Source organism: Venustampulla echinocandica (genome assembly GCF_003357145.1).
Source record: "Venustampulla echinocandica strain BP 5553 chromosome Unknown scaffold_17, whole genome shotgun sequence".
In the NCBI taxonomy this organism is placed as follows: domain Eukaryota; kingdom Fungi; phylum Ascomycota; class Leotiomycetes; order Helotiales; family Pleuroascaceae; genus Venustampulla; species Venustampulla echinocandica.
This window is the reverse complement of record NW_022474222.1, coordinates 21250-49035: the sequence shown is the minus strand read 5'-3', so window position 1 is coordinate 49035 and position 27786 is coordinate 21250. Positions and strand designations below refer to the sequence as shown.

Here is a 27786-nt window from a genome sequence, read left to right as displayed (position 1 = left end):
TGCTTTTTCGAAACCACCTCCTTTTCTCACACCTTGCTATCTCCCCCGATACTATTTAGACAGGATAGTTATCGTCATGGTGATTTTTGTCAATTTTCAATTCATCCTTTCTTTCCAGCCATGGCGAACAAACTCGGCGGCCTTGGCCCCACGGTCATCGCAGTAATGTGGACCGAGACAGCTTTGGCTCTCATCTTTGTCTTGATGAGATTATGGACCCGAATCCGAATTAATCGAGTTGCTGGATGGGATGACTATCTTATTTCCTTTAGTTGGGTAAGCAATATTTGGCACCCGATTACTTTATCGTTGGCTGACTTCACCAGTTGCTTCTCATGCCATACACTGCGGCTTGCACTGCTGCTGCATTGGAAGGTTTTGGTCGGCACGGAGCGACCCTCACTTCAGAGCAGTTCGTTGCAGCTACGAGAGCAGAAATCATCGGCCAAACGTGAGTTCGTTCTTCCCTGGTGCTTACCGAGCCATCGGCCATTCGAACGTGCAATGGGAAATTCTTGGAAGACTATTGCTAATTTAATGGCGTTGCAGATTCTGTATCATCGGCATCGCGGCTAGTAAAGCTTCCGTGGCAATCTTCTTGCTTCGAATTACCATTGTAAAATGGCACAGATGGATCCTCTACTTCGTGATGCTAGCTGTGAGTGTCATCTGCTTCTTCTGCGCCCTATTCGACTTCGTGAGATGCGATCCTGTTGCGCACGTATGGAATCCGCCCCTCCCCGCCAAATGCTTTATTTCGGATGAAGATTTTGCATCCCTTTCAATCACGGTTGGGGGTAAGTACCTATCCTCCACAGGGTCAGAAATTACATGCTCAATACTAACAACTTCCAGTTGCATCGACCATTGCAGACTTCATTCTAGCAACTTTGCCCTGGGCTATTCTTTGGAATTTGCAGATGAAGCGAAGAGAAAAGATACTTATCGCCTCTTCTATGAGTCTTGGATTCCTGTAAGTGCACATTAATGTCCAAACTATGATAACAAAACAAGCTGATGGCGCTTCTAGGGCCATGATCTGCGGTATATTCAGAGCCATCTCACTTACAGCACTTAATGCGAGAAGTGACTACTCGTGTGAGTAATCAAGTCTAATTTTCCCGTGTTATGGAGGCGTAGGCCAGGCAGGTTGCTAACTGTAGCCTGCTAGATGATACTGTCGGCTTGATTCTTTGGTCGTCTACAGAGCTCATGCTCACAATTCTGACCGCTACTATCCCAACACTGCGACCTCTATACAACAAACTTCGCGGAGTATCTTCAAGGGGAGAATACGATGAGAGCGGTCCGGGATACGAACTCAAAGACTCAGCGCCGATCAAATTGCGGCCGAAGGAAGGTAACTCGATGGTCACAACGGCCGTTGGAGGCAATGACAATACCAGCGAGGAGTTCATCCTAGAACGTGGCAACGATATTGTGTGCACAGAGACAGTAACGGTTGAATATGGATATAAAGGAGCGAAGTCTGTTTCTAGATCTGCATCTAGAGCATCGCCACAGGATATGGCTTGAGGCGATGCTACCCCGACGATAGATTTTGGGACTTGTAGAACAATAGAGTTCTACAGTTGCGGATAAAGCTGTTGCTATTAGCGTGTATGTTTGTATGTTTGTAAGTTTAATCAGGAATAAAATGGTCTGCAAGTTACAAAGCTTTGCTATCGGCTGAATATTGAAACGTACCCTGCATTTGGAGTTTGGGGGGCCATTCGAAGCCATGGAAATCCATCTATTGGCGGTCAATCAAACGGTCGAGGGCTCTCCACTGGAGCCAAGCCGAGCCCGAGCCGTTGGAACCAGCGCTGTGGAATGATGAATTATTAGTAAGTTTCCTGTCTCGATCCCTTGGTGCCTTGGAGCCTTACTCGAGTAGCCGCATAGCCTTACCCAGACAGCCTCGCACCCCTCTGTCATTATTCACAACATGCTTGGTCACCACCGCTGTTCACCATCAACATTGTCCAACATTCCGCGCTCAGATATAAAATACATAGACGCCGTTCCAGTTCCAATTTCAATTCCGCATTAAACTCCCTGCAACACACTCTCTCGCTTCCCATTTGCCCGCCGCCCCAGTCATTACAACTAGGATAGCCAACCAAGCTATAACAGTCGCAACCATCCTCGTCCCCTCTACATATCGAATACACTTACCGACAGGACCATAAGTTCTTCCTTCATTTTGCCTGCCGATTGCTGGCCAACATCATCATGACAACTAGACCCGCGTCTCATGCGGGCTCTTGGTACTCCGGCGATATTGGCAGGCTATCGGCCGAGCTTGATCAGTATCTTGCGCAGGTCCCTTTGACCGTGGACTCACAGCCTATGCCAATACCGGGCGCGAGAATCATCATTTCTCCGTGAGTATGGTTTTTTACTGTTGCCTCAGCCCCATTTATACTGCTAACGGCTCCAAGCCACGCAGGATACACGTACTGCGCCGACACTGCTGCCTGGGCATACAAAGCTCTCGATCTGACCAAGGCCAAACGCATCTTCCTCCTCGGTCCGTCGCATACGCTTCATCTGCCCGGATGCGCGCTTACGGGTCATGCCAAGTACGCCACACCTCTAGGAGACCTAGTCGTTGATACGGAGACGGTGAACGAGCTGCAGGCGACTGGTAAATTTGATACCATACCTCGACATACCGATGAGCAGGAACACAGTCTTGAGCAGCAATGCCCATATATTTACAAGATGGTCTCTCTCCACTTCAACGACCCCGCCCAATATCCTACTATTATCCCCGTTATGGTCGGCAATACCTCTGCCGATCGGGAAAAGGCTTATGGAAAGCTCTTTGCTCCCTATCTAGCAGATCCGACATCGATTTTCGTCGTTTCATCCGACTTTTGCCACTGGGGGGAGAGGTTCCAATATACATATTATATCCCCAACAACCCGACGTCCGAAGTACTGAGGAACGGGGGCGGTTACAGCCTCAGAAAACGCCGAGATTCCAATCCGACCGACCCGCCAATTCACAAAAGTATTGACAAACTTGATCGATCATCGATGGATGCAATTGAAGGTGGGACACACGATGAGTTTCTTGACAACCTAAAAAAGACCGATAACACGGTTTGTGGAAGACATCCCATTGGTGTTGTCATGGCTGCAATTGAGGAGTTGAAGAAGGCGGGAAAGGTACCATTCGGCCACGGAGACTTCAAATTCATTCAGTACTCGAGGAGCGATGATGTGGTTGATATTGGCGGGTCATCAGTCAGCTATGCCAGTGCTTATGCTGTTCTCTGATTAGATTTCAGGTCAATATACCAATCCAAACTTAGCCCTTAATATCCTTCCTCTCAATCTAAATCCGAAATTGATTATGATTACGTATAAATATATTAACGTTAGAACATTCGCCTGCCGAATCTATACCATGGATCTTTAGGGTTAGTCCATATGCAAGCCACGAAGAGGACGTTGGGCAAAAGCTCACTGCAATCTAAGATTGAACGCTGCTGCGCTCTACGGAAAGAGACGAAGGCGGGGAGGCTAAAGCTGGGATGCACGAAGGGCATCCGTTATATGAGTGGCAGAACCAGCGAGCTTATCATGGATCCGTACCAGACTTGTACTACATGACTTACAGGAGGCAACGCTGCGAGTCTGGCTTGCCCAAGCACGCTAAGAAAGCTTGATATGACCCATCCCAGTGCGGATGCGATATACTCTATAACGCCGAGACGAGAGGCACAGAAACAACCCCTTCTCCATCTCGTTCTCGTCGTCGTCTTCGTCTCTAGCTACTCGGTCACGCGACAGGATGGCGGGAATATGACGGGGTACTGCTGGAATTCCATATCGATACAGCGCAGGTAGTTGCTATAACCGCGGAAAGACAAGTAGGACTAGGTAGGAGTATCTCATCAGGAAGGTGTCACATTACAAAACGGCATGTGTTGATGCCACAACCTGCGGTTATCGGGGTGCATACATCAATATCCAGGACAGCAATATAACCGGATAACCGTGCCAGCCAATTGACTTACCAGCTCTGTCCAGAGAGTTAGGGTTCAGACGGTCGCGGCCTCAAACCGGCAGGCACAATATAAAACCAACGACTCAACCCTTGCCCGGGAGTCCACTTGTCGCGACGGAGAACAAATTGATCGTGGGATAATGTCATCGACTAAACGGCATTCCTATTTGGTAGGGTCGTGATGAACAGCCACCAACCAAGTATATTGATCAGGGTCACCTACCCTTTTGGCGCGTCGTGGGGGGTTATTTCTGACCCTACTTCTCATATAAAGTTGGTGTCGGGATTCAGCATCATGTCAGGTCTTCCCCTCTTGCGCAGCAACCAGTGGTGTACAACAACAAAGTCTGCCTGCCTCATTCTCCCGCCCCGAATTGAGTGATTCAATTGTTGCCACAATGGTTCTCGGCTTGTTGAAAAGAGGTACGGCGGGTACTCATGACACGGAGAATTCAGATTCCGGAGTTGCATCCAGCGTTGACGCGTAAGAATCGCATCCATTTCCTATGTATGGTAAACTTACAACCCGACTATAGCTCCATGTTTGTTCAGGCAGAGCTCGAGGCCTTTCAAGTTGCGCACAAATGGGACCCAAACCTACCTCAGGAGGAAATTGAAGCTGTTTCAGAAGCTCTCAAGGTCGGCGATTTAGAGAAGAAGGTGGCCGTTGAGACAACGCTCCTCGAAGAAAATTCACCGTACCCTGAGGTTCGCGCCGCCGTAAGAAATTATGACGAGGAAGTTCCAGCAAACACGATCCGGGCATGGGTTATTGGGCTACTCTGGACAACGATTGGGAGTGCCGTGAACATGCTATTTTCACTTCGCAATCCTTCCATCGCCCTCACCCCTGTGGTGACGTTGCTGCTCTCCTATCCGTTTGGTGTAGCTTGGGCATATGGTATGTTAATCCGATCGGGCAAAATTTGCAAATTCCCACAACTAATGTCGGAATAGTCATGCCGAAGCGCACGTTTAGGACTTTTGGGACAACATGGTCCCTGAATACTGGTCCGTTCAATATGAAGGAGCATACCATTATTGTCATTATGGCGAACGCCTCCTTCGGGGGTACCTTCGCCTACTCTACCGATGTTCTTCTCGCCCAACAAGTCTACTATGGCCAGAGGTTTGGTTGGGGATACCAGTTACTTCTCACAATCACCTGCCAGATGCTTGGACTCGGGCTTGCAGGACTCACACGAAAATGGCTAGTGGAACCCGCCGCAATGATCTGGCCCTCTAATCTCATCACAACCACCATGTTCGAGACTATCCACACCCGAAAAACACCAGATGCTCTTCAACTCAGTGGATGGAAGATAGGACGCTATAAATGGTTCCTCATTGTGATGGCTACGATATTTGTCTGGGAATGGTTCCCGCTCTGGATCGCCCCTTTCCTCGCTACGTTTACGTTCGTATGCTGGGCTGCCCCAAATAATATTGTCGTGAACCAAATCTTTGGTGGGCAAACAGGCCTAAGTCTTATTCCGATCTCATTTGACTGGAGTGTTATCACCGCATTTGTATTAAGCCCACTGGTTTATCCCTTCCACGCTATTGCCAACACTCTGATTGGGCTGGTGATCTTTACGGTTATTACCTCCCTCGGAATCCACTACACTGGCGCACTGTATTCGGAATATCTTCCTATGTCAACCGGTGGAAGTTTTGATAATACCGGGGCGGCGTACAATGTCTCGAAAATCTTAACTCCCGAGTTTACTCTCGACAAAGAACTGTACGCTGCATACTCCCCGCTGTTTCTATCCACAACCTTCGCTCTCGCCTATGGCTTATCGTTTGCCTCCATTATCGCTGTCATTATCCATACATATCTCTACCATGGCCAAGATATCTGGAAAAAGCTTCGATCAAGTCGTACCGAGGGTGTAGATATCCATCAGCGGTTAATGATGAAATATCCCGATGCGCCTTGGTGGTGGTACGTGAAATCCATAGGCATTACGCAATGTTCTAAACTCTGTTTCGTTCACAGTTCAATTGGTATAGTATCTTGCTGACTTTAAATGCTAGGTATGCAGTTACGTTTGTAGTAATCCTTGCTTTGGGATTTACCACTTGTCTGGCCTGGGATACACATATGACATGGTGGGCATTTATCGTCGCATTGCTGATTTCTTTCTTCTTCTATCTCCCCATTGGCATTATTCAAGCAACAACAAACGTCCAACTTGGTCTAAACGTTATTACCGAATTCATTATAGGATACATGCAACCCGGACGCCCATTGGCGATGATGGTATGATGAACTCTAAGAAGATAAATTCCCTCCAAATATTAATCTCCGGCTAACTTGGCGTCATTCAGATGTTCAAGATGTACGGCTACATCACCTGCTACCAAGGCCTCTACTTTACTCAAGATATCAAACTAGCCCATTACATGAAAGTTCCCCAGCGGGTGACATTCTGGGCTCAGTTTGTGGCCACACTCTGGTCATGCTTCGTCCAGATCGCCGTCTTAAACTGGGCCCTAGGCTCGATCGACGGTGTCTGTACCCCGGATCAACCAAATCACTACAGCTGCCCCAATGCGCATGTTTTCTTCACGGCCTCTATAATCTGGGGTGTTATTGGTCCAGATAGGATATTTGGTAAGTTAGGTTTTCTTGTCGTTGTTGTAAAGTACCCTGCCTGGCTATTGTCTCTAACATGAACCAGGCCCTGGCGGAATATATAATGCTATGCTCTGGTTCTTCCTCCTCGGTGCAGTCTGTCCCGTCGTAGTCTGGCTCGCTGCCCGGAGATGGCCCCGAAGCCCGTTGAGATACGTCTCTACCCCGATCATTTTTGGTGGAACAGGTTATATCCCACCTGCAACAGTCATGATCTATGCTACCTGGGGATTTGTTGGCACGGTATTCAATAAGCTCATCAAGGGGCGACACCCAGGCTGGTGGACCGAGTACAACTATATCACGTCGGCGGCTCTGGACAGTGGCACAATCATCTGCATTCTGTTCATATTCTTTGTCCTACAACTTCCGGATAAGGTACAGCCTCCTCGGTGGTGGGGTGGTTTTGGCGGTGGATTCCAAAACAATGTCGACTGGAGCGGGACCCCCCAGACAGCGCTTGCCAACGGAACTTTTGGACCGAAATCCTGGTCCTAGTGGCATCATGATACGAGGAGTTCCCGGCTTATAATGTAAACTGGGTGTAGCAGGTCGTATTTGTTACGTTTTGAATTTGCTTCAAAACCGCGTATCTATCATATATACAATTTGTGTTTGTCGAGGAAGGGCCTACCCTTCTAAGTTAACAATACACTCGTGCCACAGATCTGGGTCTAAATTCTTCTCCACAGAGCATGAGAGGAAGCGATTAGGTCGTGAAAGAGCCATTGGCATTACAGTCCAATATGAACTCTCCAATACATTGTGGATAGGCTTTCGTCATCCTCCCAACGAGATCAGCAGCATTCTTGTATCCCTCTAGTGCCCTATCCCAAACTTTAATATACTTCTTTGTCTTCTCCAGGTTATCCGGTCCAGATCAATCTCAGCCCTGCTTGCGGCTTGGCACTAGAATCTTTGGCGCTTCATCGATCGCATTGCACCACTGCTTCCTTAGCTCGGCCGTGTTGGATGCCATCAGGAACTACACTCTTTATAAACCGCATCGCCATTGACGAGAATATTTAGATCCGGCACACTTTCAATTTGAATTTCCTGTGTAGCTGGCGATTTATGTCTTCCTAGCTATATAGAGTACGGTCGAGTTAAACTTGTTGCTCTATCCAATCTCTACTACTTGCAGCAGATGTCCTTCTCGATGAAAGGCCGTAGTTGGAGAAGGTAGCGGGTTGACGATCTCATTCTGAGTAGGAAAATGACACCCTAGAGTCATCGAAAAAGGGCTCGACAATCCGCCACTCGATAAGAGCAATCGTCCGGGACGTGGCCACAGCCTTGAGCCGGGGGGACCGTTATTGGAGTACAGGGATGCCAAAGAATTGATTTCTGTGTCCGAAGGTGATGTATACGTGGGGTAAACTTGTTATAATAGATAGTAGTCAAAAATCCAGTCAGGTGCTTCCGAAGCTGCACTGCTAGTCACTGGGGCGTCAACTAGGACACTTGTAGACGTTCTATGTATTAGTGTGAAAGATGTATTGGGGAGGCCGATAACAAAATTATAAGCATTTCACCATTTTAGAAATCAAGCTCGACACTTGGGAAATGCAACGGACAGTGCGGGAAATACGGGAGCTGAGGTTAGAAGATGCATGTATTTTTTAAAACTCTTTTATACTGCCAGTTGGTTCCAGGCACAGGCACATCGCAATCCTCCTTGGCTGTTATCATACCCACACATCTGGGTAACGATACTGCTTAAACGGAAATCACTAAGCAATTCCGAGTAACCAATAGGGAAGCTTTAAAGCAAGCAGCCTACACTGCATGCTTTGGCTTGCCACTTCTAACTACACTAATTCCGAATTCACATCAAAGAGAAAATTATGTAGGGACGAGCATAGTAATTACTAATCATATTCAGATTCTAGCATGTTCATCATTGACAACTCAGAACCAATTAACAAAGGCCAAAGTCAAGCTAGTCACGGACATACAAGATGTCTAAGAGAACAAGACCTACGACTGGTCTAATTGGCAGCAGCCACAGTAGCATTTGCGGCCAAATCTTCGCTCCTACTCTTACTTTCGGGATCAAAGAACGGCTGCTCTCCAACACTCACAGTCCGCACTCCATATCTCTCGCCATAGCCCTCAATATCGTAAGTAGCGGAGTGGAAAGTGGAGCGATTATCCCAAATAGCAATGTCATTCGGATTCTGCCACTTGAATCGGACCTGCAAGTCATGGTTGTCGACTAGCAGCCTCACAAACCAGTCCAACAGCGCTTTGCTCTCCAGCTCAGTCACATCATTGATGTGGGAAATGTGGCCACCGATGGGGAACACGGATTTCCACCCCGTGACAGGATTAGTGCGGACGACCGGGTGGACTGCTTTCAGCTCTTTTCCGATATTCTCAGGTGCGCCACGAGGCTTATCATATATCTGGAAGCCGTTTCGAGCGGCTGTTTCAATAAAGCCAGGTTGCTCAAATGTCCCCGTGAGTCCTTCTAGGAATTTCCGATATGGAGGGGAAAGGCGGTCGTAGATTTCGTAGCCGGAAGCCCACAGCGTGTCGCCGCCTGTCGTTGGAAGATTTACTAGCCTCAGGGACGAGTAGTCAGCTGGCTTCGGTTCGAAGGCAATATCGGAGTGCCATTGACCCGAATTCTGTTTCTTTTGGGCGATTCTTGAGTTGTTGAGGTAGAGTTTCTTGTTGAGCTCCGAATCAATGGTGCTAATTTCTGGATCAGACACGCGATAGTTCTCGCGCTCGGAATTGAGAACTGGATGGATGTGCAAGCCCGATGTTGCCGGCTTGCCAGAGAGAAGACCAAGCTTCTGGACCAGTTCCTTTTGGAGATCGGCGGTCAAATCATCTTGTGCACGGAAGAAGACGACTCCACGTTGAGAAACTACATCGACCAGTCAGCAAGTTTAAACCAACTCGGCAGTGGTATCATGTACTGGTGAGTGCAAGTTCACGGAGCAACTCGTCTGAATTATCGGCATTCAACCATGACACTAAGTTCGCACGGGGATATTCTCGCCCTATAACTGGCGTCACCTCGAAGCTTTCATATTGGTCAAGGATGCCGGTGCTCTTCAGCCAGGGCTTGGCTTGCCCGAGTTTCCCTGGGGTAACTGGGACTGGAGTGACGGTTTCGGATCCGGTAGCTGACGGTGCCATTGTTGGTCCCTGTCGTTTATGTGGGGGATGGACTTGGGTATTGTTGCTGGTGGGTGTTGTTGGGGATGGGGATGCAATATTTGGGTTATCGTTCTTAGAGATAGAGAACTTGATATCATCTTGAAGTAGGGAATGAGTTGGGTTGGGTTGAGTTTATAGGAGCGACGGCCGTCAATACTAAGAGCTATTGTAAAATGTCGTTATATCTGCGATCTTGATAACATTGAAGACGCAATTGACGAGCTGGTGATATCAACTGGTGCATAATCAATCTTTATAATCAACGTTAGTTTCCTGTCCGGTGCCCATGCCCAAAAAGCCAAGATAATGAACGGATAAAGCGGAAGGTCTAGTATCGCGGGGAAGACGATGTGGTGATCTAAGCCCCACCTTGCGCAATCGACTGGTGAACTTAACGCAGATCCCCTAGGTGCGCCTGTGGTTGGAGTCGGATTTAGAACTACTGAACTGCTGAAACGCAAGATGCGTCTTCCTGACAGGTACAAAGTATTCTGCACGGCATACAAGTACCGGGCGTATTATTATTGCTAGCATGCGCTACCTTTGGCGCAAAAGCCCCACGCTGGAAATGACTTCAGAAGGGAAGAGGCAACTGCAACACGTGGACAATATAAATTCCACGGTAACAGGGCCTAGGCAACTGATGCAGGCAATTGAGCTTCAACCCTTGAATATGCCGAAACCATACGATGCCAGCAGCAAAACAACACGACCATTCCTAGGCCATGGACCGCAGTTGCGACACCTGCTAGCTCTGGTGTGGAAGATAGATCCGGAAGCTCTAAGAGTGCTCTGCCGTACTGCAGCCTGAATCCTCATGAAGAATGAGACAGAAGCCAATGAACGATGCAATGCGCCAAAAATATGAATTCAGCTTGTTAGGCGTGCCGCTTGCAAATAAATGCGATGGGTTACCGCCATGCTTCTAGGTCGAGACAACCGATGGGAGAGGGTTTCCGATAATAGTAAAGTTCTGATACCCAATATAAATAAGTTATTGGAATCAATGATTCAAGTGGTTTTGCTCTAGATCTTCAAATAAATAATAAAAGCCGATGCCTATTAGTATCGGAAAAGGGGAAAGTGCCAGCTGACAAGGAATGGAAACATATAATGTAGTGTTACAATTGATCAAGACAGCCATCTAACCTGCTTAAGTGTGAGGGGGGGGAGATAGATCCGGTTTACCCTCTTGTGCTCCCCAACAAGCAGATTCCACCACCAACAGGGGATAGTGGACTTCGGTCATTCGATCCTCTTCTTACCCTCCTCCGCATTTGTGTACCGAGCAGTACTGAGGCCTCGTTCGTGTCTTGCGACTAAGGGTCCAATTACTTTATCTTTCTGCACGTTCTTGATGGTCTCGTGGTAGCCTTCTGTTGCCCAAGGCCGGGGGTTCAATTTAGGCCAATTAACCTGATCGCTATTAGCATCAAATAGAAAATGCGAAGCCGGCGAAATAATTCTTACATAAAGCATTCCGTTGCTATAAATGAAGCTAAGACACCAACACCCAACGACGAACCAAAACAAAATAAACATTCTCAATGGTAATACCGCACCGTCGGGCAAGCGTCGAGTAAAGATGCCGACAAGGACAAAGAAGAAGCTGAAACTCAGAATGTAAGGAATGCTCTGAATGAGTAGTGGTCGCCTATCTGCAAAAACCATGTGTGGTGAAGTGCTAGGCAGGTAGGTACCGAGGAAAAGATCGAAAGAATCCTGTCGTGGACCATCCAAGAAGTTGTTCTTTACGTATCGCGTGATGGAATTTCGCAAGTCTTGCATCGCACCTGCTTTCGTGCGCAAACCCGTGCGCGTAAAATCAGTCTTCAAGGCCCCTGTTCCAGAGTAAGACTTTGAGACGACATCCGCATTGTCTGCCCACAGTTTGCGAAATAGAAGTTCAAATCCAGCGTCCGACCCGAAGGTCTCGCCATGGGCGAGAATTCCTAGGTCGGTGAGTTGACGGTTTAGTACCCACCGTGCCAGCATGCTTTGCACAACATTGGTCCGGTCCAGGCAATCCATGCAGTTTGTACGGACGACGCTTGTTTGGTGATTACGGACCTCGAGTTGTCCTTCGAAGGAGGCAGGCATATCAACACCACGGAAGTATTGCTGTCGCTCTAGAGCGTCGTTGAGTTGATCGAGCAATAGTTGTGTCCGATGCCATTTTAGCCCCTTAGTCTCATTATGGAAATCGAAATAGATATAATGCAATCGATCCATCTCCTGCCGCCCCCCAGGTTCGATTATGCGGAACTTTTCATCGGTGATATTATCTTGTTGACTCGTTTCTCTGGGCGACGTGACGAGTAATTTCACCATCTGCTCGTATGCCTCCTTTGCCCTCTGCTCTCGACCCTTCTGATTCACAAGATTGACCAAGAAGTTGTCGCCGTAGAGTCGAATCTGTTCGTCAAAGTGTGCTCTAGCGGCTGAAGCTGCGGACTCCACCCCACGTATCTGAAGTTTAGGTGTGTAGTGCAGCGTGTTAACCTCTGCCCAAAGAACGGGAATACTTCCTCTAGTTTGCACATATGAACTGATCTGGGTCTCTTTTCCACCGGTTCCGCCAACCTTGCCATTTTGCATCCCGCCGCCGCCCGCAAAACCTCCTAACCCACTGGTGTTGTCATTTAGCACAATGATTTGCTCCGTCTCGTTGAAATTCGAAACATGTCCCTGCTCATCAATCCCTCTCGAGAAATATCTGGTCCCTGCTCGATGCCGTGACCGTCGTGTGATGAGGGATATGGTAATAGGGGTACCCTTTATACTAGTAGGTATAATTTCGAGCATGCCGAACATGACGGGTAAGATGTACGGATCCACACCTGGCTGCTGGCCATGCTGGTGCCGGGTCCCTGATGTTCGGAAGTTGATGAGGTCGGATTGTATGAATCTATTCCAAAAGAAGCGGTCATCGGCACGTTTCCATAAAGGTTGGGAAGGATCAAGTTGGGATTGGCGTTGAAAGGTGTTGGTAATGTCGAATGAATAGGAAAAGTACATGGGTCCTGACTTGATGAAAGTTTTGAGCAAGGCAAGATACGTGTCTTCGTCGGGGTCGTGGAGCGGCCGTTCGCGGAGAGGAAGGAATTCGGTAGCAATGACCTTGTAAATCATATGGCCCTTTAATCTGCCCATGGGCTGGGCCTTTGTGATAACAATGATGTATTTGTCTAGAGCGCGACGGTCAGCATTCCCCATCTCTGCACCCAGGCATAGCCTGTAAAGTAGGAAGTACTGTACCCAGCCTCAGTTTGATCATGCCCAGGATTCCAGCAATGCTGGAGACACGCTTCCCGCCCAACAATGCCCCATCACTTAAGCGCAGGTCTCCGGAAGGGCGGTCCACCACCAATGTCGAGGCCGAGGGGGAGGAAGGGGAGGTGAAGGCATAATGTGTTATTGAAGCATGGACGTTGATGTCGCGGAACGGGAGAGAGCGTGCGGTCATGATGGGCAGAGAAAGAGAGGGGGGGGAGAGAGAGGAGAGCGAGAAGAATGGAGCTCCTAAGATCCCATACAGTGATAGGAAAGGGAGGGGCGAGTTTGAGCTGGAGATGAAGCTATCTCGAACGCTCTCTGCCAGGGTGTCACTCTCAACGAACAGGCAGTGTGGCGTCACAGAGAGCTGTGGCTGGGTGTTCTAAGTGTGGCTGACTCTCGGAATGCCCAGACCACGTGAATGCCTCTAGCGGCATTTGTCCCCCGTTCCGTCTCTCGTCGTCACTGCAACCTGGAGCTTCACACTTCACACGCTCGCCATAGAACCAGAGCCAACATCCTCCGTAACATACACGTACAGCATACAAGACACAGCATTCAATATATAACGCCACAAATACGTCCACACCACCTTGACGACCGCCATCTCGAACTCGGCTACATCGTCTGGTTCCCAGCTGCACTCGTCCCTTTCACGCCCCAAGCCGACTTCGAGCTCCACGCGTACCTTTCCCTCGGCTGGATATCTTGGTGCTCGACCCAGTATCAGTATGGCTGCCAGAGGCCCAGCAGGCTCCCGTGTGGGAAACTCTCGATTTGCACAGTTCAAGCTAGTACTACTCGGTATGTGGAATCTAGTTAGCCACCCTCCATCGCCCCAGTTCACTAGTTAACATTTATTTCTAGGAGAATCTGCCGTGGGCAAGGTACGCCTGATTTGTCTCAGTTCAGATGGGAACTCCCATGCTAACATCTAGGTAGAGTTCCATCGTCTTGCGCTTCGTCAAGGTAGGATCGATAATATACGCTCCGATGCTGATATCTGCAATGCTAACCCTGTCTCACCTACCGCAGGATCAATTTGACTCGTACCGGGAGAGCACCATCGGTGCGGCCTTCTTAACACAGACAATATCGCTCGATGAAAATACAACCGTCAAGTTCGAGATATGGGATACCGCGGGCCAAGAACGATACAAGTCACTCGCACCAATGTACTATCGGAATGCCAATTGTGCCGTCGTTGTTTATGATATTACACAGGCTGTAGGCAGCACTTAATTCTTTGATTATAGCAACCTCGAAAGCGTGGCTGATATGTGTGTGGCTAGTCCTCCCTCGATAAAGCAAAGCAATGGGTGAAGGAGCTTCAACGACAGGCTAATGAGAATATAATTATTGCCTTGGCGGGAAACAAGCTCGATTTGGTGACCGAGCATCCTGATAAGCGTGCGATCCAAACTGCCGATGCCGAAGCATATGCAAAGGAAGCCGGCTTGCTCTTCTTCGAGACATCGGCAAAGACTGCGGAAAATGTCAGAGAACTTTTTACCTCGATCGCAAAGAAACTGCCATTAGACCAGGCGGGGCCGAGAAATCCAAGATCTGGCGGAAGAGGGGGTGTGGAGCTGCGGCCTGAGGGACCTGGCACACAAGGAGCTGGCGCATGTAGCTGTTGATACGACATGATCATGCTGATAATATTTGCGGAATTCGGGGCATGGTTTGGGTGGTGATAGATATCTTCCATCGTTTGGAATCAGCTATGTCCAACTGCCACATGGCACGAACATCGACCTCTTCGATCAGAACGAACCCTACTTAGGTTTAAGGATTACAGGAGTGTGGATGCATACGCTGAACCCGACATTATTACGAGGGCAGTTTTTAATACCTTGACTTGATGTTGTTAACTCTCGCGGTCTGGTCTGGCCTGGGCTTGCGGTTGCGGTTGCGGTTGCAGGGCTTTTCTCCTGCGGGGCGTGACGGTTTTCATTGAAATGAATTGAATGGTTTTATCATGTTCTGTTGCGTAGCATTTTGGCCTGTACGATATGCAATAGACCACAATCAACCACAACAACGCTTGCTGAAAGGTATCCGGTCTGTCATGTCGATACTGGAGAGATAACCCCCTTCGTTTCCTATCGCATCGCGAATATATTACATATTAATTCTGTACGTCTGGTTTCAGGAACTATCTCGAAGCTGCACAATAGCTTTAACTTACATTACATGTACAATGGCTATAATCTGAGGCGAGGGTTGACGGTTAGCCTGGACTTAAGCTTGAATACCTACGTAGAACGAGCACCGTAGTGGGTGAGCTGATAAGGTTGTAGCTCCCATCCTCGCTCCCAGCCAAGCACCACCAGCCGAGAAGCTGGAGATGCGGGTGCTGGCCGGAACCGAAACGAGACTTTTCTGCCAACCTCATCCGCGCCCGCGCCCGCCAACTTCATCTCAACATCCTCCCTCCACAACTCACTTTGTCGCCCAACGCAGCCCGCCATGCTGCGCGCCTCTCTTCGCTCATGCCGGGCGCTGGCTTACAAGCCCAGTGCTGCCAGCCCCGGGCATCAATGGCACACGACACAAGAGATCTTGGGGGGTTCTGCCAACCTGGTATGAATGAGCCTTTGAACCCAACCTCGGGCGGCTAGGGAACATGGACTAACTTTCTCCGTGCAATTCTAGAGAGGATATGCCAACAATACCAAGGCCAATGCCAGTGACCTGAAACCTGCTGTTCCCCGTGGCTCCGCGATCCAAACTAGTCCGCAACGACCTCCTCCCTCAACATCTGGTCCAACACCAGCTACACCAAGCTCGACTTCTCCGATCTCACCTGGAAGTGTGCCCCCGACACCTCCACCAACATCGAGTAGCTCGCCTCCCCCGCCCTCTCCAAAGCCGAAAAAGCGCAGAATCCGCCGATTCATAACCACACTTCTTCTGCTAACTACCTTGGGGTTCGGAGGGGGGATCTATTACTCTAGCATCAATGACAACTTCCATGACTTCTTTACGGAATATGTCCCCTTCGGAGAAGATGCAGTGCTATATTTTGAGGAGAGAGAGTTCAGAAAACGGTTCCCATCTATTGGCAATCGCTCGACCCGTCCGCGCGATACAGGCGATCGGGTCAAAATTCCAAGCCAGAGTGGGGTATCGTGGAGAGTAGCTGAGGACACACGTCATGCGAATGCGACAAAACCGGGTGGGCCCAAACCTACAGAGACCCTACAGACACCTTCGAAGTCACCGGAAGCAAAGTCGCTGGACCAAGTCCAAGCCGCCGAGACTGTGAAGGACACAACACCTGTGCCTTCAACTGGCAAACCCAACTCGCCTGCAAAATCAGTTGAGATCCAACAAGCCCCCAACCCAGGGCATCCAGTGTTGGAAGAGGCGCCAGCACCCAAATCTCCAGAGCCGGTTTCCTTCGCACCACCGGAAGTTGACCAGCCTTCGATATTCCCTCCGGAGGTCACCCGCATTGACCCTCTCAATATTAAAGATGCCAATGAACCTTTAGCTCAAGATTTGGTCAAGATTCTGAACGATATCATTGCTGTTGTAAATGCCGACGGCAGCAACGCGAAATTTTCCAGCACTATTGGCAAGGCGAAGAATGAGCTCAGCAAAGTCGGAGTCAAAATTCAAGCATTGAAAGCTGAAGCACAAAAGGATGCGGAAGCCAAAATCATGAGTGAGAAGGAGGACTTCGACCGTGCTGCTAGGGAACTTATCCGACGCGTAGAGGTTGAAATGGCGCAGCAGCAATCTCAATGGCAAGAGGAATATCAAAATGAGCGCCAAAAGATCCAGCAAGCATACGAAGAGAAGCTAGAGGCTGAGATTGACCGAGCTAATCAGGTCAACGAGCAACGACTCCGTAACGAGTTGCTGGAACAGGCGGTAGAAATGAAGCAGAAATTTATTGCCGAGGTAAAGGATCACGTCGAAGAGGAGCGGAATAGCCGCTTGGGCAAACTCACAGATCTCTCGAAGACGGTTAACGACCTTGAAAAGCTTGCCACTGATTGGAACTCGGTGATCGATGCGAATCTTAAGACCCAGCACCTTCACGTTGCCGTCGAGGCGGTCCGTGCAAATCTGGAGAAGAGCCAGATGCCCAGGCCGTTTACTCGAGAACTTGCAGCATTGAAGGAAATCGCGTCGGATGACGCAGTGGTAAATGCGGCCATTGCCTCAATAAACCCCACCGCCTATCAACGTGGTATTCCTTCTTCTGCTCAGCTCATCGACCGTTTCCGACGCGTTGCCCAAGAAGTCAGGAAGGCCTCACTTTTGCCTGAAGATGCAGGCGTTGCCAGCCATGCTTCGAGCTACCTCCTAAGCAAAGTGTTGTTTAAGAAGAAGGGCCTAGCTACTGGTGATGATGTAGAAAGCATCTTGACGCGAGCGGAGACATACCTGGAAGAGGGATATCTGGACGGGGCGGCCAGAGAGATGAATGGCCTCAAAGGCTGGGCGAAAACAATAAGCAGAGACTGGCTTGGTGATGTGAGGAAAGTTTTGGAGGTGCAGCAGGCTTTAGATGTAAGCATCAAACCCCAGTAATCCTTGAGTGATGTTGAACTAGTAAATTAACAAAATATAGGTAATTGCTACAGAGGCAAGGCTAGAGAGCTTGAGAGTCGAATAGATGGGCATTTCCTTTGTGCATGCAACCAGATAGGCACCGCCCTTAAAGGCTGTTGTTTGTGTATGAGGTAGAAAAATAGACGTGTATTATACTTGACTGCTTTACATGGTACTTGGTGTGCTTCTGCGATCTCGCCGATAGTCTGATTGGCTATCAAGCTTAACGTACAGTTTATAGAATATGTTGCCCTATAGTCCGTTTTAGTCCTTCCATAAGCCACTCCTCCCATCTATAGTTTGTAGTTCTATACGCATAAGGATAAGGGGCAGAATATAAGAGTAGCAGAAAGGATGATGTTCGGCCTGCCACTGTACCGGCGGCTTAGGTGCACGCCAGAGCTTCCAGACCTCTCCAAGGTGAGCCTCCCTCGGCACCGAGCTTCTAGACAACATCGAGAACACATTAAAATCGGTACAACCCAATACAAGTCAACACACTCGGCCAGAATTGACCATTATTGCAGTGTCAATGCGAAGTTTTTACCTTCTTCCTTCGGTTGTCCGCAGTGCCATCATCACCCCAACCTTCCCAATAGCAGCCGTTTCCTGTGCATCTACAACCTCATCCGCAACTCGAGGCTATCGTCTTTTCGCAACATCGCATTCTCCCACATCTCTCGGGCAGCTACGAAAGCCCCAAGCAATCAGTTACGAGTATGCACTTAGGCTACTTAACACGCTACAATCCAATCGCGCGATACGATCATCGGTCGCCCAGTCGCCCGGAGACAAAAACCATAATGCAATTCCAGAGATGCTAGAATGGCTACGGCGGGCGGGATACAAACCAGAAGACCTCGCAAAGGCTGGACTGCGATTCATACATGTTGCTGGCAGCAGTGGGAAGGGTAGCGTCTGCGTGATGGTGGAGAATATGTTGCTGCAATACCAGCAACGGAACACAAAGGTGGGGATCCCCGTGGGCAAAATCGGCCTTTATACTTCACCACACCTTGTTACGGTGCGAGAACGAGTACGCATAAATGGCAGCCCAATATCCCAAGACGACTTCACGCGGTATTTCTGGGAGCTCTGGACTCGTTTTGAGCATGCTTCGGCCACTACTAAGGAGGGGAATGCCCTCATAGGGCTGACTGGAAATAATGCAGAAGCCCGCCCTGGGTATTTCCGATTTTTGACACTGCTGGCTCTCCACATATTCATGCAACAAGGTGTACGAGTCGCCGTCATCGAATGCGGCATAGGCGGAGAACATGACAGCACCAATATCTTGCCCCCCGAGGCAGTCGCTGTGAGCGCCATCACAAAGCTGGAAATTGACCATATCGGAATGCTTGGTGAAACAATCGAGGATATAGCATGGCACAAGGCAGGAATTATAAAGCCAAGGGTCCCCAGCTTTACAACCTCACAGCAACCAGTAGCATCCGCTGTGCTTAGAAGTAGGGCAGCGGAGAAGGGCTCTGATATTACTTTCGTGCCCCGATTACCTGCAATACATGCGAACAACATAGAGCTCGGGCTATTGGGTGACTTTCAGAAGGACAATGCTAGTCTTGCAGTAGCCATTACCACCTCCTATTTACACCAGATGGGAGTCACTGAAGGTATTCCTCGACTACAAGAGATAGCGAACCGGGACCTCAAGCTCCCAAATGAATATATTCGTGGTTTGGAAAATGTTTGTTGGCCCGGAAGATGCCAAATCGTTAAGGAAGGTAACATTCAATGGTACATTGACGGTGCGCATACACATGAGGGCATGCAAGCTGTTGCTACGTGGTTCCGGTCGAAGATGGACGAAGCTTTCTTGCAATCCAATCCGCCCACAGCAGTAATGCTAATATTCAACCAAGATGACCGTGATGGGCGTCCTCTTCTTCGAAGTTTACTCACAGATCTAAAAGAGAAACAAGGCCCTGTAACATATACGAGAACATTCGATCACGCAGCATTCTGTCCGAATATTCCGTTTGCATCCTCTCAGAGCGAATCCGTACGTGACTTATCTGCCCAAAGGGAATTGATGGAAATGTACCAATCTTCGGGGAGCACGTCATCGTGCCAGCTATACGGAAGTGTCCAAGACGCCGTACGATTTGCAAGACGAATCTCAGATGGCGAGCATCAGAGGGTTCTCGTTCTAGTCACAGGGAGCTTGTACCTAGCTGGAGCATTGCTGCAAAACTTGAGCGAACAAAGTACCGCAAAAAGGGTCTGTGGTACCTCCATAAATAGACATTGATATCCAACAAATAAAATTTTGTTTTAGACACTTTTCACCCACCATGGTTCCATCGGCTCAAAGGTAAACAACCGCCTTCGGTCGACAACGCATCGACGCCTTCAAAGCTACATAGCGCGGTGCCTACTAAGTGTACGCTACCTGTGAGGAATGCATGAACTTTATTATGCTCCAACGCCAGATTCCTAACATGAGCAAGTGCAGCTTTGACGCTTGGGAGAACGCCGATGGTAGAGGAAGCCAAAGGATCCAATTCTCTCCATTTTTCAGCAAAGGACTTCTGCAGTGTAAGTCCAGCTATTGCTTCTGAATCGGCATTGTTATTGACAAAATCTAATATAGTTAGCGAGGGTGAGGGGAAATGGTTGTAAAGATCCGGAGCGACCTTTTTTCTTCTGGCCTTTGCTATTTTGGTCAGTGGCACAAAATATGACATGATCAAAATTCACCAGACCCTGTTGTGCGATAGCCTGTTGGAGACCTTCTAGGAGGGCAACTGCCTCGCGAAAGCCTTGCTGGTTGAAGACGAGAACACGAGATGCGGGTCTAGTCGACGTGTTAGGTTTCAGGTGCATGGCTGAGTCAGTAACAGGTAACAACATACTCTTGCGAAGATTCATCACTAAACCATTTAGTGGCTACCTCAACGCTATCCGTTGTGTGGGCACCGTCGAGATACCACGTCAGATTTCCTTCAGTCTTAGCCTCACATCTACCTCGCCAAACGACCTTTTCAATTCCCTGGCTCAATTCCCTGGGAATAGAATCAGGGGAGGGTGGGTAGGCTGGGTCCAGCTTTTAAATAGCCGTCTCTGTCAAGGCCAGCGCAAGGCTTGCATTCGATTTCTGGAACGAGAAATTGGGCGTTATCTTGACACCCTCCAGTCGGGAATCAAAATCAACTACTTTAAGAGCCCCGACATGCCTTTCGGCCGCCCGCTTCTCAATGACATCCAGGGCATCGGGGTTCTGCGCAACTGTGAACGACGGGACTCTCTTTTTCTGAATCCCAGCCTTGTGCCAGGCGATCTTGCCAACCGTATCCCCGAGAGAGTAAACATGGTCAATACCCAAAGTCGTAATCCCCGTGACGGCGGGACGCTCCACGATATTCGTAGAATCATACTCCCCCCCTACACCCACCTCATAACTGGCCGCGTCTACACCTTCCTGCAGAAAAACATGAAAGCTTAGGAGCGTTAGATACCGAAAATAGAGTGGCTTCTCGAGGTCAGGTTCCTGTTTGGCAGCGGCCTCTAGCCTATCCCAAACCTCGAAGAAGTACTTTGCAAATAACGGAGCGGTGAGAGGAGCCGAATTGATGCGGATACGCTCACGCACGGCAACTAAATGCGGAGATGTGTAGAGGCCGATGTTCTTAGGGAGACCATGAGCGGCGCGATACCATGACAGCATGGAGTCTACATAGGCACATGTTGAGCCTTTTCCTTTTGTACCGGCTACATGGATGACATTCAGTTTGGCGAGGTCGTTTTGCTATATGTATATTAAACATTGTGAGCATAGCTTCTTACGAAATTTTATAAACAGTAGCAAGGATGGACTGAACCGAATAACCAATTGCGGCGAGACATTTCCGCATATTTTGGTTCGAGGACTCATCCGTTTTGATACCGGCTTCACGCCGCTGTTTCAGGATCTGGTACGGTGTCTGGAGAGTATTGAGCATCCCGACGGCATCCTAAGACTCCTTTCAGTGAGCATGTGGTGGTATATATCTAGAGGGGGGGTCTGACATCGTAGCATCGCTCCTGGGGCTTCGAAAACCAACGTCGAGGAGGTGACATGACTCTTACTGAGCGCAGGCAACCCTGGCATATAGCTCTTGTTCTTGGGAGAAGTTTGGGCAGCGCTGGAGAAGACTTGAACATCATCTCATCTCATCCTACCCCGGAACCATGAAGCTATTGTAGTTGATTTCAGCTTGAAACCTTTGAAGGGGATTGGTCGAGGGCTCGCTTATAATACCGCATTTGTACAGTACATTTCTACCTACCTTAGGTACCTAGGTACCTAGGTAGGTAAGAATGGCCACCTCCGACGTGGCTGTTGGCTCTCTTTTCATGAACTCTCCAGCTGGTGCTCTCATGCATGGCTTCATGGCTTTATCACATCCTAGGTCGTCCATTGCCGTGGGGCGGTAGGTAGAGATCCCGTACAGTGGGCATTTATCCACGGTGTACGGAGTGGCCCCAAGGGGCCACCGGGGCCACCGAATACTACAGTACGCTCACACGCGAGTAAAGCGCACAACTCTATTAATGCCGGCCTTGAGCTCGCGACAGCCCCAGAGCCGCCGTTGGTGGGGTGGAGAAGGCTAAGTATTGAGTGGTGGGTTATTGAGTCTTCATATGGCGTAACCAAACTCAATATCCATGCCTATCCATACCTCTCTGAGTTTGGGAAGCCTTATATATTCCTGTCCAGATCGCCGGTCCGGTCATTTCTCCAAGCCGCCAGCTTCTTGGACAGCGTTGCAGTGCCGCAATGTCTATGGCTACTTCCCATACCACCAACACAAGCAGTGACATTCCTATTGAACAAGTCCCAGTCACCTCGCCGCCCGGTCTCGCTGCGCAGGACAAGGTTCTGGTGCAGGAGCTGGCCCCGATCTCTACTCGACAATCTCGTATCGGAAGCCAAGCAGACGCGAGAGAGCTTGGGATTCGGCAGGTTGCTCCGTTGGTTTTGGTTTTGACCGCTGCGACCTTTCTCAATGCACGTTTAACTAAGCTTATGCCCTTAGCACCTGCTCGTTGTAAACTAATGTCATATAGACGGTGTCAAACCAAGCCGTGGTCATTTTGCTACCCCAGATGACCCGAGATCTCAAAATACCACCTAACCGCCAACAATGGATCGTCTCAACCTTCGCCCTAACCTCCGGTTCCTTCCTCTTGTTGTTTGGAAAGCTCGGAGACGTCTACGGGAAGAGAGCCTTCTTTATCTTAGGGTGTTTTTGGGTCACGGTGACAGCACTCGCGACGGCCTTCTCCCCCATCGAGCTCGTTACATATGTCATGCGTGCATTGCATGGTTTGGTATGCCATTTCTGGAATGTGTAAATAACGAGGTATATTGATACAAGTCTAGGGATCAGCTGCCACCATTCCCAGCGCTATTGGCATCATTGGCTATACCATTCCTCCGGGGCGGGTCAAAACATACAGTTTTGCGTTTTATTCTGGCGGAGCTCCTGCTGGGCAGGTCTTAGGTAACCTCTTGGTAATGAGTGACGCACTATTCTCCATCCGAGAACATACTGACTCAAGGCTCTTAGGGTGGGTTAATCTCTGAATATACTAGCTGGAAGGTTGTCTTCTTTGCTATTGCTGGAGTGTCCTTTATTGTTGGTATTATCGCAATTTTTGTGATCCCCAAGGAGCCCGCAAGCAAAGCTCCTAGCGATGATCAACCTCGTGCTTCGGGTGTTGACTGGACTGGGGCTTTCCTTTTCACATCGGGTACGCTCCTCCTGCTCATTGCATTATCGCAAGGCGTATCCCAAGGTTGGCGAACACCGTTCGTGATTGCCGTTCTTATTGTATCAGTTATTTTACTGGCTGTATTTATCTATTGGCAACACTATCTCGAGACTAAATCACTAAGAGAGCCGTTGATGCATGTTTCAACATTCAAAACTGCTAGATTTTCCTTCGCAATGGTTATAATATTCTTTTTCTCTGGGGGATTCACCAATTATTTGGTATACTCGACATATTTGTAGGTTGTTTTTACCAGGTTTTTGCGTTCCCTAAGCCAACTTCCCACAGTTACCAAGACTACCAACTTCTCTCACCAATACAAACGACTCTACGGTTCATACCCCTTGGAATAGTTGGGAGTAAGTTTTACACTCCTATTTTTAAACCAGCTGTCTAATTTGACCAGTGGCTAGCACAGTTGCATCCGGATACCTCTTATCACGAGTCCGTGGCAATTTTATCCTCATATTTGGGCTCGTACTAGCTTCATTGTCCAACCTGCTCTTTGCTGTTCCAATTCCGCCCTCAACATCCTACTTCGCATATGGATTCCTAGCTATGTGTTTTGCCGCTGTCGGAGCGGATACGATTTATCCTTGTATCGGTCTCTTCACAACTCAGGCATTACCAAGGAAAGATCAAGGTGTGGCCGGTGCAATGTTCCAAACAGTCGCCTCGATGGGGAGAGCGATGTTCTTACCGGTTACCGCTGCTGTCCAATATAGTACCCAGAACAAGTTGACCGTGAATGGTCACGGGGAAACATATGCGCTTCTAGAAGGCTTGCGGGCTGCTGAATGGCTTTGTTTTGCTCTTATGGCAGTTTCGCTCCTGGTCACTATATTGGGATTGAGGGATATTGGAAGAATTGGGCAGTTGAAGAAGTTGGGGCAGGTTCAATCAGGGTCGGCGGAAATTGATACTGAAAAGTGAAACTTCTTCTCTCTCCAACAGCGCAGTAGCGACCAATCTCGGAGCGTCTCCGCCCTTGACTAGTGACAGACAAATGGCCTCCGCCATGATGGAAATCTAGACCTTTATTACACAGCCTATATTAAACAGCATTGATAAATGGTCAAAGCCTATTTGCACGTCGTTTCAAACGATATAAATGAGAGTTGCCAATAGACGATATAAATTCCGAGCTCTAAGCTACTCCTACACTGCCCTACCCGCATCATAAGGATAGTGCGACAAACTATTCTGTGAAGTCGCACCGTGACCTGACATTTGAAATTGGTTCGTGATGTATAAACAAACTTCGAGCAACATAAGGTATATTCCACTAGGTCCAATTTAGATTCAACACAAGCCATATTTATGTGTTTCGTCAGAATATGAAGGAGGCAGGAAGGGAGGTAGAGGATAGTTTGTAGAACGAAATACATACAATTAGCTAGTTGTATGGATACAGCTTCAGAAACATACCTGTGCTCGTATAGGGTGAAATGTTAAATGAGCCCATTTTCAAATACAATTCTTCACAAATGAAGATTACTAGCTGTCCTTCGGAGAGGTCAATATCCCTCTAAAATGTAAATCTCCTAGAAATTCCCAGCTATGAACTCGGAGCTAGCCAAACCCTTGCAGCCCAAAATAATGAGCCACGGAGGAATGAATACATACATCGAACAATAAAGATATACTCTACTACACAACAAATACATCTGTCCTCTTGACCAGTTCCAACGAACACACCATCCCAAGACCCAGAATAGTCACAATGAGTGGGCTTATTCACATTGTGACCACCAAACACTCAAGGCTACACATTTGTATGGGGGGTGACAGACTATTGGCCCACTATAGCCCTGCCCACCACACTGAGCCCACTGGCCGAGCAAGCCCGGAGAGCTCGTCGTCGAAGGCGGGCTAGTTGTTATTGTCGGGGGGGTTGTTTTTGTGGTTAACGTGGCGGGAGATGTAAAAGATGTCGTTGAAGGAGACGGGGTATATCCACCTAAATCCTCAGTAACAGAGTCTAAGAACCCCGAATTCGCCCAGACTTGACTCATATCCCAGATCATAACACCACCAAAACTAGGAAAGCCTTTACAATAAGAAATGGCTGAGGCCAGCTTGCTGCCCGAGGTATAACCGCTCCCTGCGCCTGAAGCACCAGGTATGCCGAGGAAGACCTTGACATTTGGGTTTAGAGATACGTTCTTAGCCCAGGTATTCCAAGTATCGAAGTTGAAATTGTTCTGTGTGCTAGCACCGGGGATGAAGGATTGAACGCCACAGTAGTTATTGTAGAATTGGACCCAGATGGCGTCAAAGTGGACTTTACCAGCAAGCATAGGCCCGTCTGCAGCGTCTGGGTATGGGCATTGCGGTGCGGCAGTGAGGAGCCACTGCTTGCCTGTTGAAACCATATCGGCATCCATAAGGCTTCGTAATTGGTTGGCGAATGGGATCATATTCTGAACATTGCTTTCGAAATCAAAATCAAAACCGTCAATTACCGAGGAGCCAAAAGGCCGGAATACATTTCTTCCAGGTACTATAGGTCCAAAAATAGACCAGATATTGTTGGCCGCTGAAGTTGCTATACTCGCGTTTGAGAACCCGCCTTCGGAGTAGGTGGCGCCACCGATGGACAGTACAATTGATTTCCCGTGTTCTTGCTGACATGTTTTGATGTCTGCTCTAAATGGGTGTTATTTTATCTTATGATGAGAGGCTGTAGCATGGCCATGCTGATTTAGGTTAAACTTACTCCAACTGTGAGCAGTAAAACAGGGATGAGTTGGAAATAGGGGTGCAAAGATCTCCAGCACTTGCAAAATTAAGCGACGGATTTTGAATCGTGGTAAGGAATGCTAGGGTAATGATCTATGCTAGTTAAGTTATTCATATTAAGAAACTAGAGTGCTTTTTAGAGCATACATGAAAGTCCGTATCTAGATGTTTTGAGCGTGGTTTCAAAATTGCACAAAAGGGAGCCACATACTTTCACAATAATATGACAACCTCTGCTGAGATTTGGCCTGGCCAACCGAGTTTTGCCCTGTCGGTCATGTCAGGAAACTATTCAGGAATGCCTCATTAGAATATAATATTTACCCCAGTAAATCGCTACATTGCTCGAAGAAACCGGATTAAATCCAGCTTTTGTTAAAGGGAGGGTAATGAGCAAATACACAAATAAAACACAACTATTAAAGATATGCATCTTATAAGTCTAGGTACATATAGGGATAGGAAGTGGGGAACTTGTGAATAGATAATTGCATCGCCAACCCAGGAGAAGCAGCTGGAACAGATCAGAGTTTATATAGGGGCTGGGAAGGTTTATATTTGACCCCAAGCATCGGTCTAAGACAAAGTGGAATGTAAATGCCACATCGCCAGCGGCAAAACAATTTGTTCAAGTCAAGAGGACATCTTCAGGTCCCTGCTATTGAAACAATAGGGTCTGTTGGAACCCACCATGGTATAAATGAAACATTCCAACGCCGGCCAGCCCCCCGCGGTCTTGACCTGTCTCGAGGCAGCACTCGCCCGGCGCGGTTGATAAGGCCTCCACAACCGGTACTAGAGCATATCTGATGACTGCCTTGCTAACATGGAAAAATACATGATCTACATCACCATTGCCACACTTGGCATCTGCAATTAGCTAGCTTCCGCCTTTGGTTATATAGACAGTGTCGGATGCATTATACCAACCACCAGTGTGAAGCTATTCATCGACCATGCCTGTACGCGTAAAGTCGACATGGTGTGTATAGATCCGTTATATTATCAAACTTAAAGAATTGTTGTTGCATTTGCCCCCAATTTGCCAGAATCGCATGGAAACGTCACCAGCCCATGATACTAAGCAGAGATGAGATATGGGCACTGATTTAGAGCATGGCATACGTAATAGATCGATGTTTCAATGTCAAGGAGCAACTTACTTGTAGAATAATTGCAAGGTAATTGCGGCATTGGCCCCACACAAACTATTCTGGCGTATATCTGCCTCCCCAGATGGCCGGAAGTACCAGGATCATACGCCAAACTTGATTATTCTCGACTAAAAAAGGTAGGAATGTTGCATCTTGCCTTCCACTACATGATCCAGAATCCTCATGAGGGAATTCCCAGTCGTAGTACAATGCTCTAAAAGAGGCACACTATGGCTGCTTCGGGAGAGTACCAAAATACTTCTCTACTAGATATTGAGCCTGTTATTTCCTTGTTTCTAGCTGCTCTACCATCGCAAGTACATAGCTAGTAGGTGCTACCCCCATTTCCATGTTGCTCGTGAACTCCTAGCGGACCAAACGATACTTCCATGGGCAATGGAGAACAAAGCGAGGTTTACTGCGAGACTGATAGC

At 48.4% G+C, this 27786-nt stretch overlaps 11 protein-coding genes across 11 annotated transcripts; 7 read left to right on the top strand and 4 right to left on the bottom strand.

Moving 5' to 3' along the window:
- Positions 1-120: 120 nt before the first annotated feature.
- On the top strand, positions 121-1536 carry BP5553_10662 (uncharacterized protein; the record flags this gene model as incomplete). Its single annotated transcript, XM_032019285.1, has 6 exons — positions 121-276; positions 327-451; positions 550-797; positions 856-973; positions 1031-1098; positions 1172-1536. 6 exons carry the CDS (start codon positions 121-123, stop codon positions 1534-1536), a joined length of 1080 nt encoding a protein of 359 aa, XP_031864554.1.
- A 699-nt stretch (positions 1537-2235) lies between these two features.
- BP5553_10661 (Uncharacterized protein) lies at positions 2236-3288 on the top strand (the record flags this gene model as incomplete). Its single annotated transcript, XM_032019284.1, has 2 exons — positions 2236-2387; positions 2445-3288. The coding sequence occupies 2 exons, from the start codon at positions 2236-2238 to the stop codon at positions 3286-3288; spliced, it is 996 nt and encodes a 331-aa protein (XP_031864553.1).
- A 1131-nt stretch (positions 3289-4419) lies between these two features.
- On the top strand, positions 4420-7160 carry BP5553_10660 (Small oligopeptide transporter, OPT family; the record flags this gene model as incomplete). The annotated part of the gene is made up of 6 exons (XM_032019283.1): positions 4420-4505; positions 4558-4922; positions 4979-5969; positions 6062-6287; positions 6356-6641; positions 6709-7160. 6 exons carry the CDS (start codon positions 4420-4422, stop codon positions 7158-7160), a joined length of 2406 nt encoding a protein of 801 aa, XP_031864552.1.
- Positions 7161-8653: 1493 nt separating this feature from the next.
- On the bottom strand, positions 8654-9815 carry BP5553_10659 (Clavaminate synthase-like protein; the record flags this gene model as incomplete). Its single annotated transcript, XM_032019282.1, has 2 exons — positions 8654-9540; positions 9593-9815. The coding sequence occupies 2 exons, from the start codon at positions 9813-9815 to the stop codon at positions 8654-8656; spliced, it is 1110 nt and encodes a 369-aa protein (XP_031864551.1).
- A 1266-nt stretch (positions 9816-11081) lies between these two features.
- BP5553_10658 (Uncharacterized protein) lies at positions 11082-13302 on the bottom strand (the record flags this gene model as incomplete). The annotated part of the gene is made up of 3 exons (XM_032019281.1): positions 11082-11252; positions 11307-13024; positions 13095-13302. 3 exons carry the CDS (start codon positions 13300-13302, stop codon positions 11082-11084), a joined length of 2097 nt encoding a protein of 698 aa, XP_031864550.1.
- Positions 13303-13843: 541 nt separating this feature from the next.
- Positions 13844-14752, top strand: BP5553_10657 (putative GTP-binding protein ypt5; the record flags this gene model as incomplete). The annotated part of the gene is made up of 5 exons (XM_032019280.1): positions 13844-13916; positions 13980-13999; positions 14055-14081; positions 14148-14339; positions 14405-14752. 5 exons carry the CDS (start codon positions 13844-13846, stop codon positions 14750-14752), a joined length of 660 nt encoding a protein of 219 aa, XP_031864549.1.
- Positions 14753-15584: 832 nt separating this feature from the next.
- BP5553_10656 (MICOS complex subunit MIC60) lies at positions 15585-17745 on the top strand (the record flags this gene model as incomplete). The annotated part of the gene is made up of 3 exons (XM_032019279.1): positions 15585-15698; positions 15771-17639; positions 17701-17745. 3 exons carry the CDS (start codon positions 15585-15587, stop codon positions 17743-17745), a joined length of 2028 nt encoding a protein of 675 aa, XP_031864548.1.
- Positions 17746-18213: 468 nt separating this feature from the next.
- BP5553_10655 (uncharacterized protein) lies at positions 18214-19950 on the top strand (the record flags this gene model as incomplete). The annotated part of the gene is made up of 1 exon (XM_032019278.1): positions 18214-19950. The coding sequence occupies one exon, from the start codon at positions 18214-18216 to the stop codon at positions 19948-19950; it is 1737 nt and encodes a 578-aa protein (XP_031864547.1).
- A 34-nt stretch (positions 19951-19984) lies between these two features.
- BP5553_10654 (Folylpolyglutamate synthase) lies at positions 19985-21640 on the bottom strand (the record flags this gene model as incomplete). Its single annotated transcript, XM_032019277.1, has 5 exons — positions 19985-20283; positions 20336-20496; positions 20555-20745; positions 20857-21447; positions 21500-21640. The coding sequence occupies 5 exons, from the start codon at positions 21638-21640 to the stop codon at positions 19985-19987; spliced, it is 1383 nt and encodes a 460-aa protein (XP_031864546.1).
- Positions 21641-22458: 818 nt separating this feature from the next.
- On the top strand, positions 22459-24389 carry BP5553_10653 (MFS multidrug transporter-like protein; the record flags this gene model as incomplete). Its single annotated transcript, XM_032019276.1, has 6 exons — positions 22459-22644; positions 22749-23012; positions 23065-23196; positions 23252-23694; positions 23745-23815; positions 23863-24389. 6 exons carry the CDS (start codon positions 22459-22461, stop codon positions 24387-24389), a joined length of 1623 nt encoding a protein of 540 aa, XP_031864545.1.
- Positions 24390-25189: 800 nt separating this feature from the next.
- On the bottom strand, positions 25190-26477 carry BP5553_10652 (putative CTS1 Endochitinase; the record flags this gene model as incomplete). The annotated part of the gene is made up of 3 exons (XM_032019275.1): positions 25190-26105; positions 26176-26291; positions 26430-26477. 3 exons carry the CDS (start codon positions 26475-26477, stop codon positions 25190-25192), a joined length of 1080 nt encoding a protein of 359 aa, XP_031864544.1.
- Between the last annotated feature and the right edge of the window lie 1309 nt (positions 26478-27786).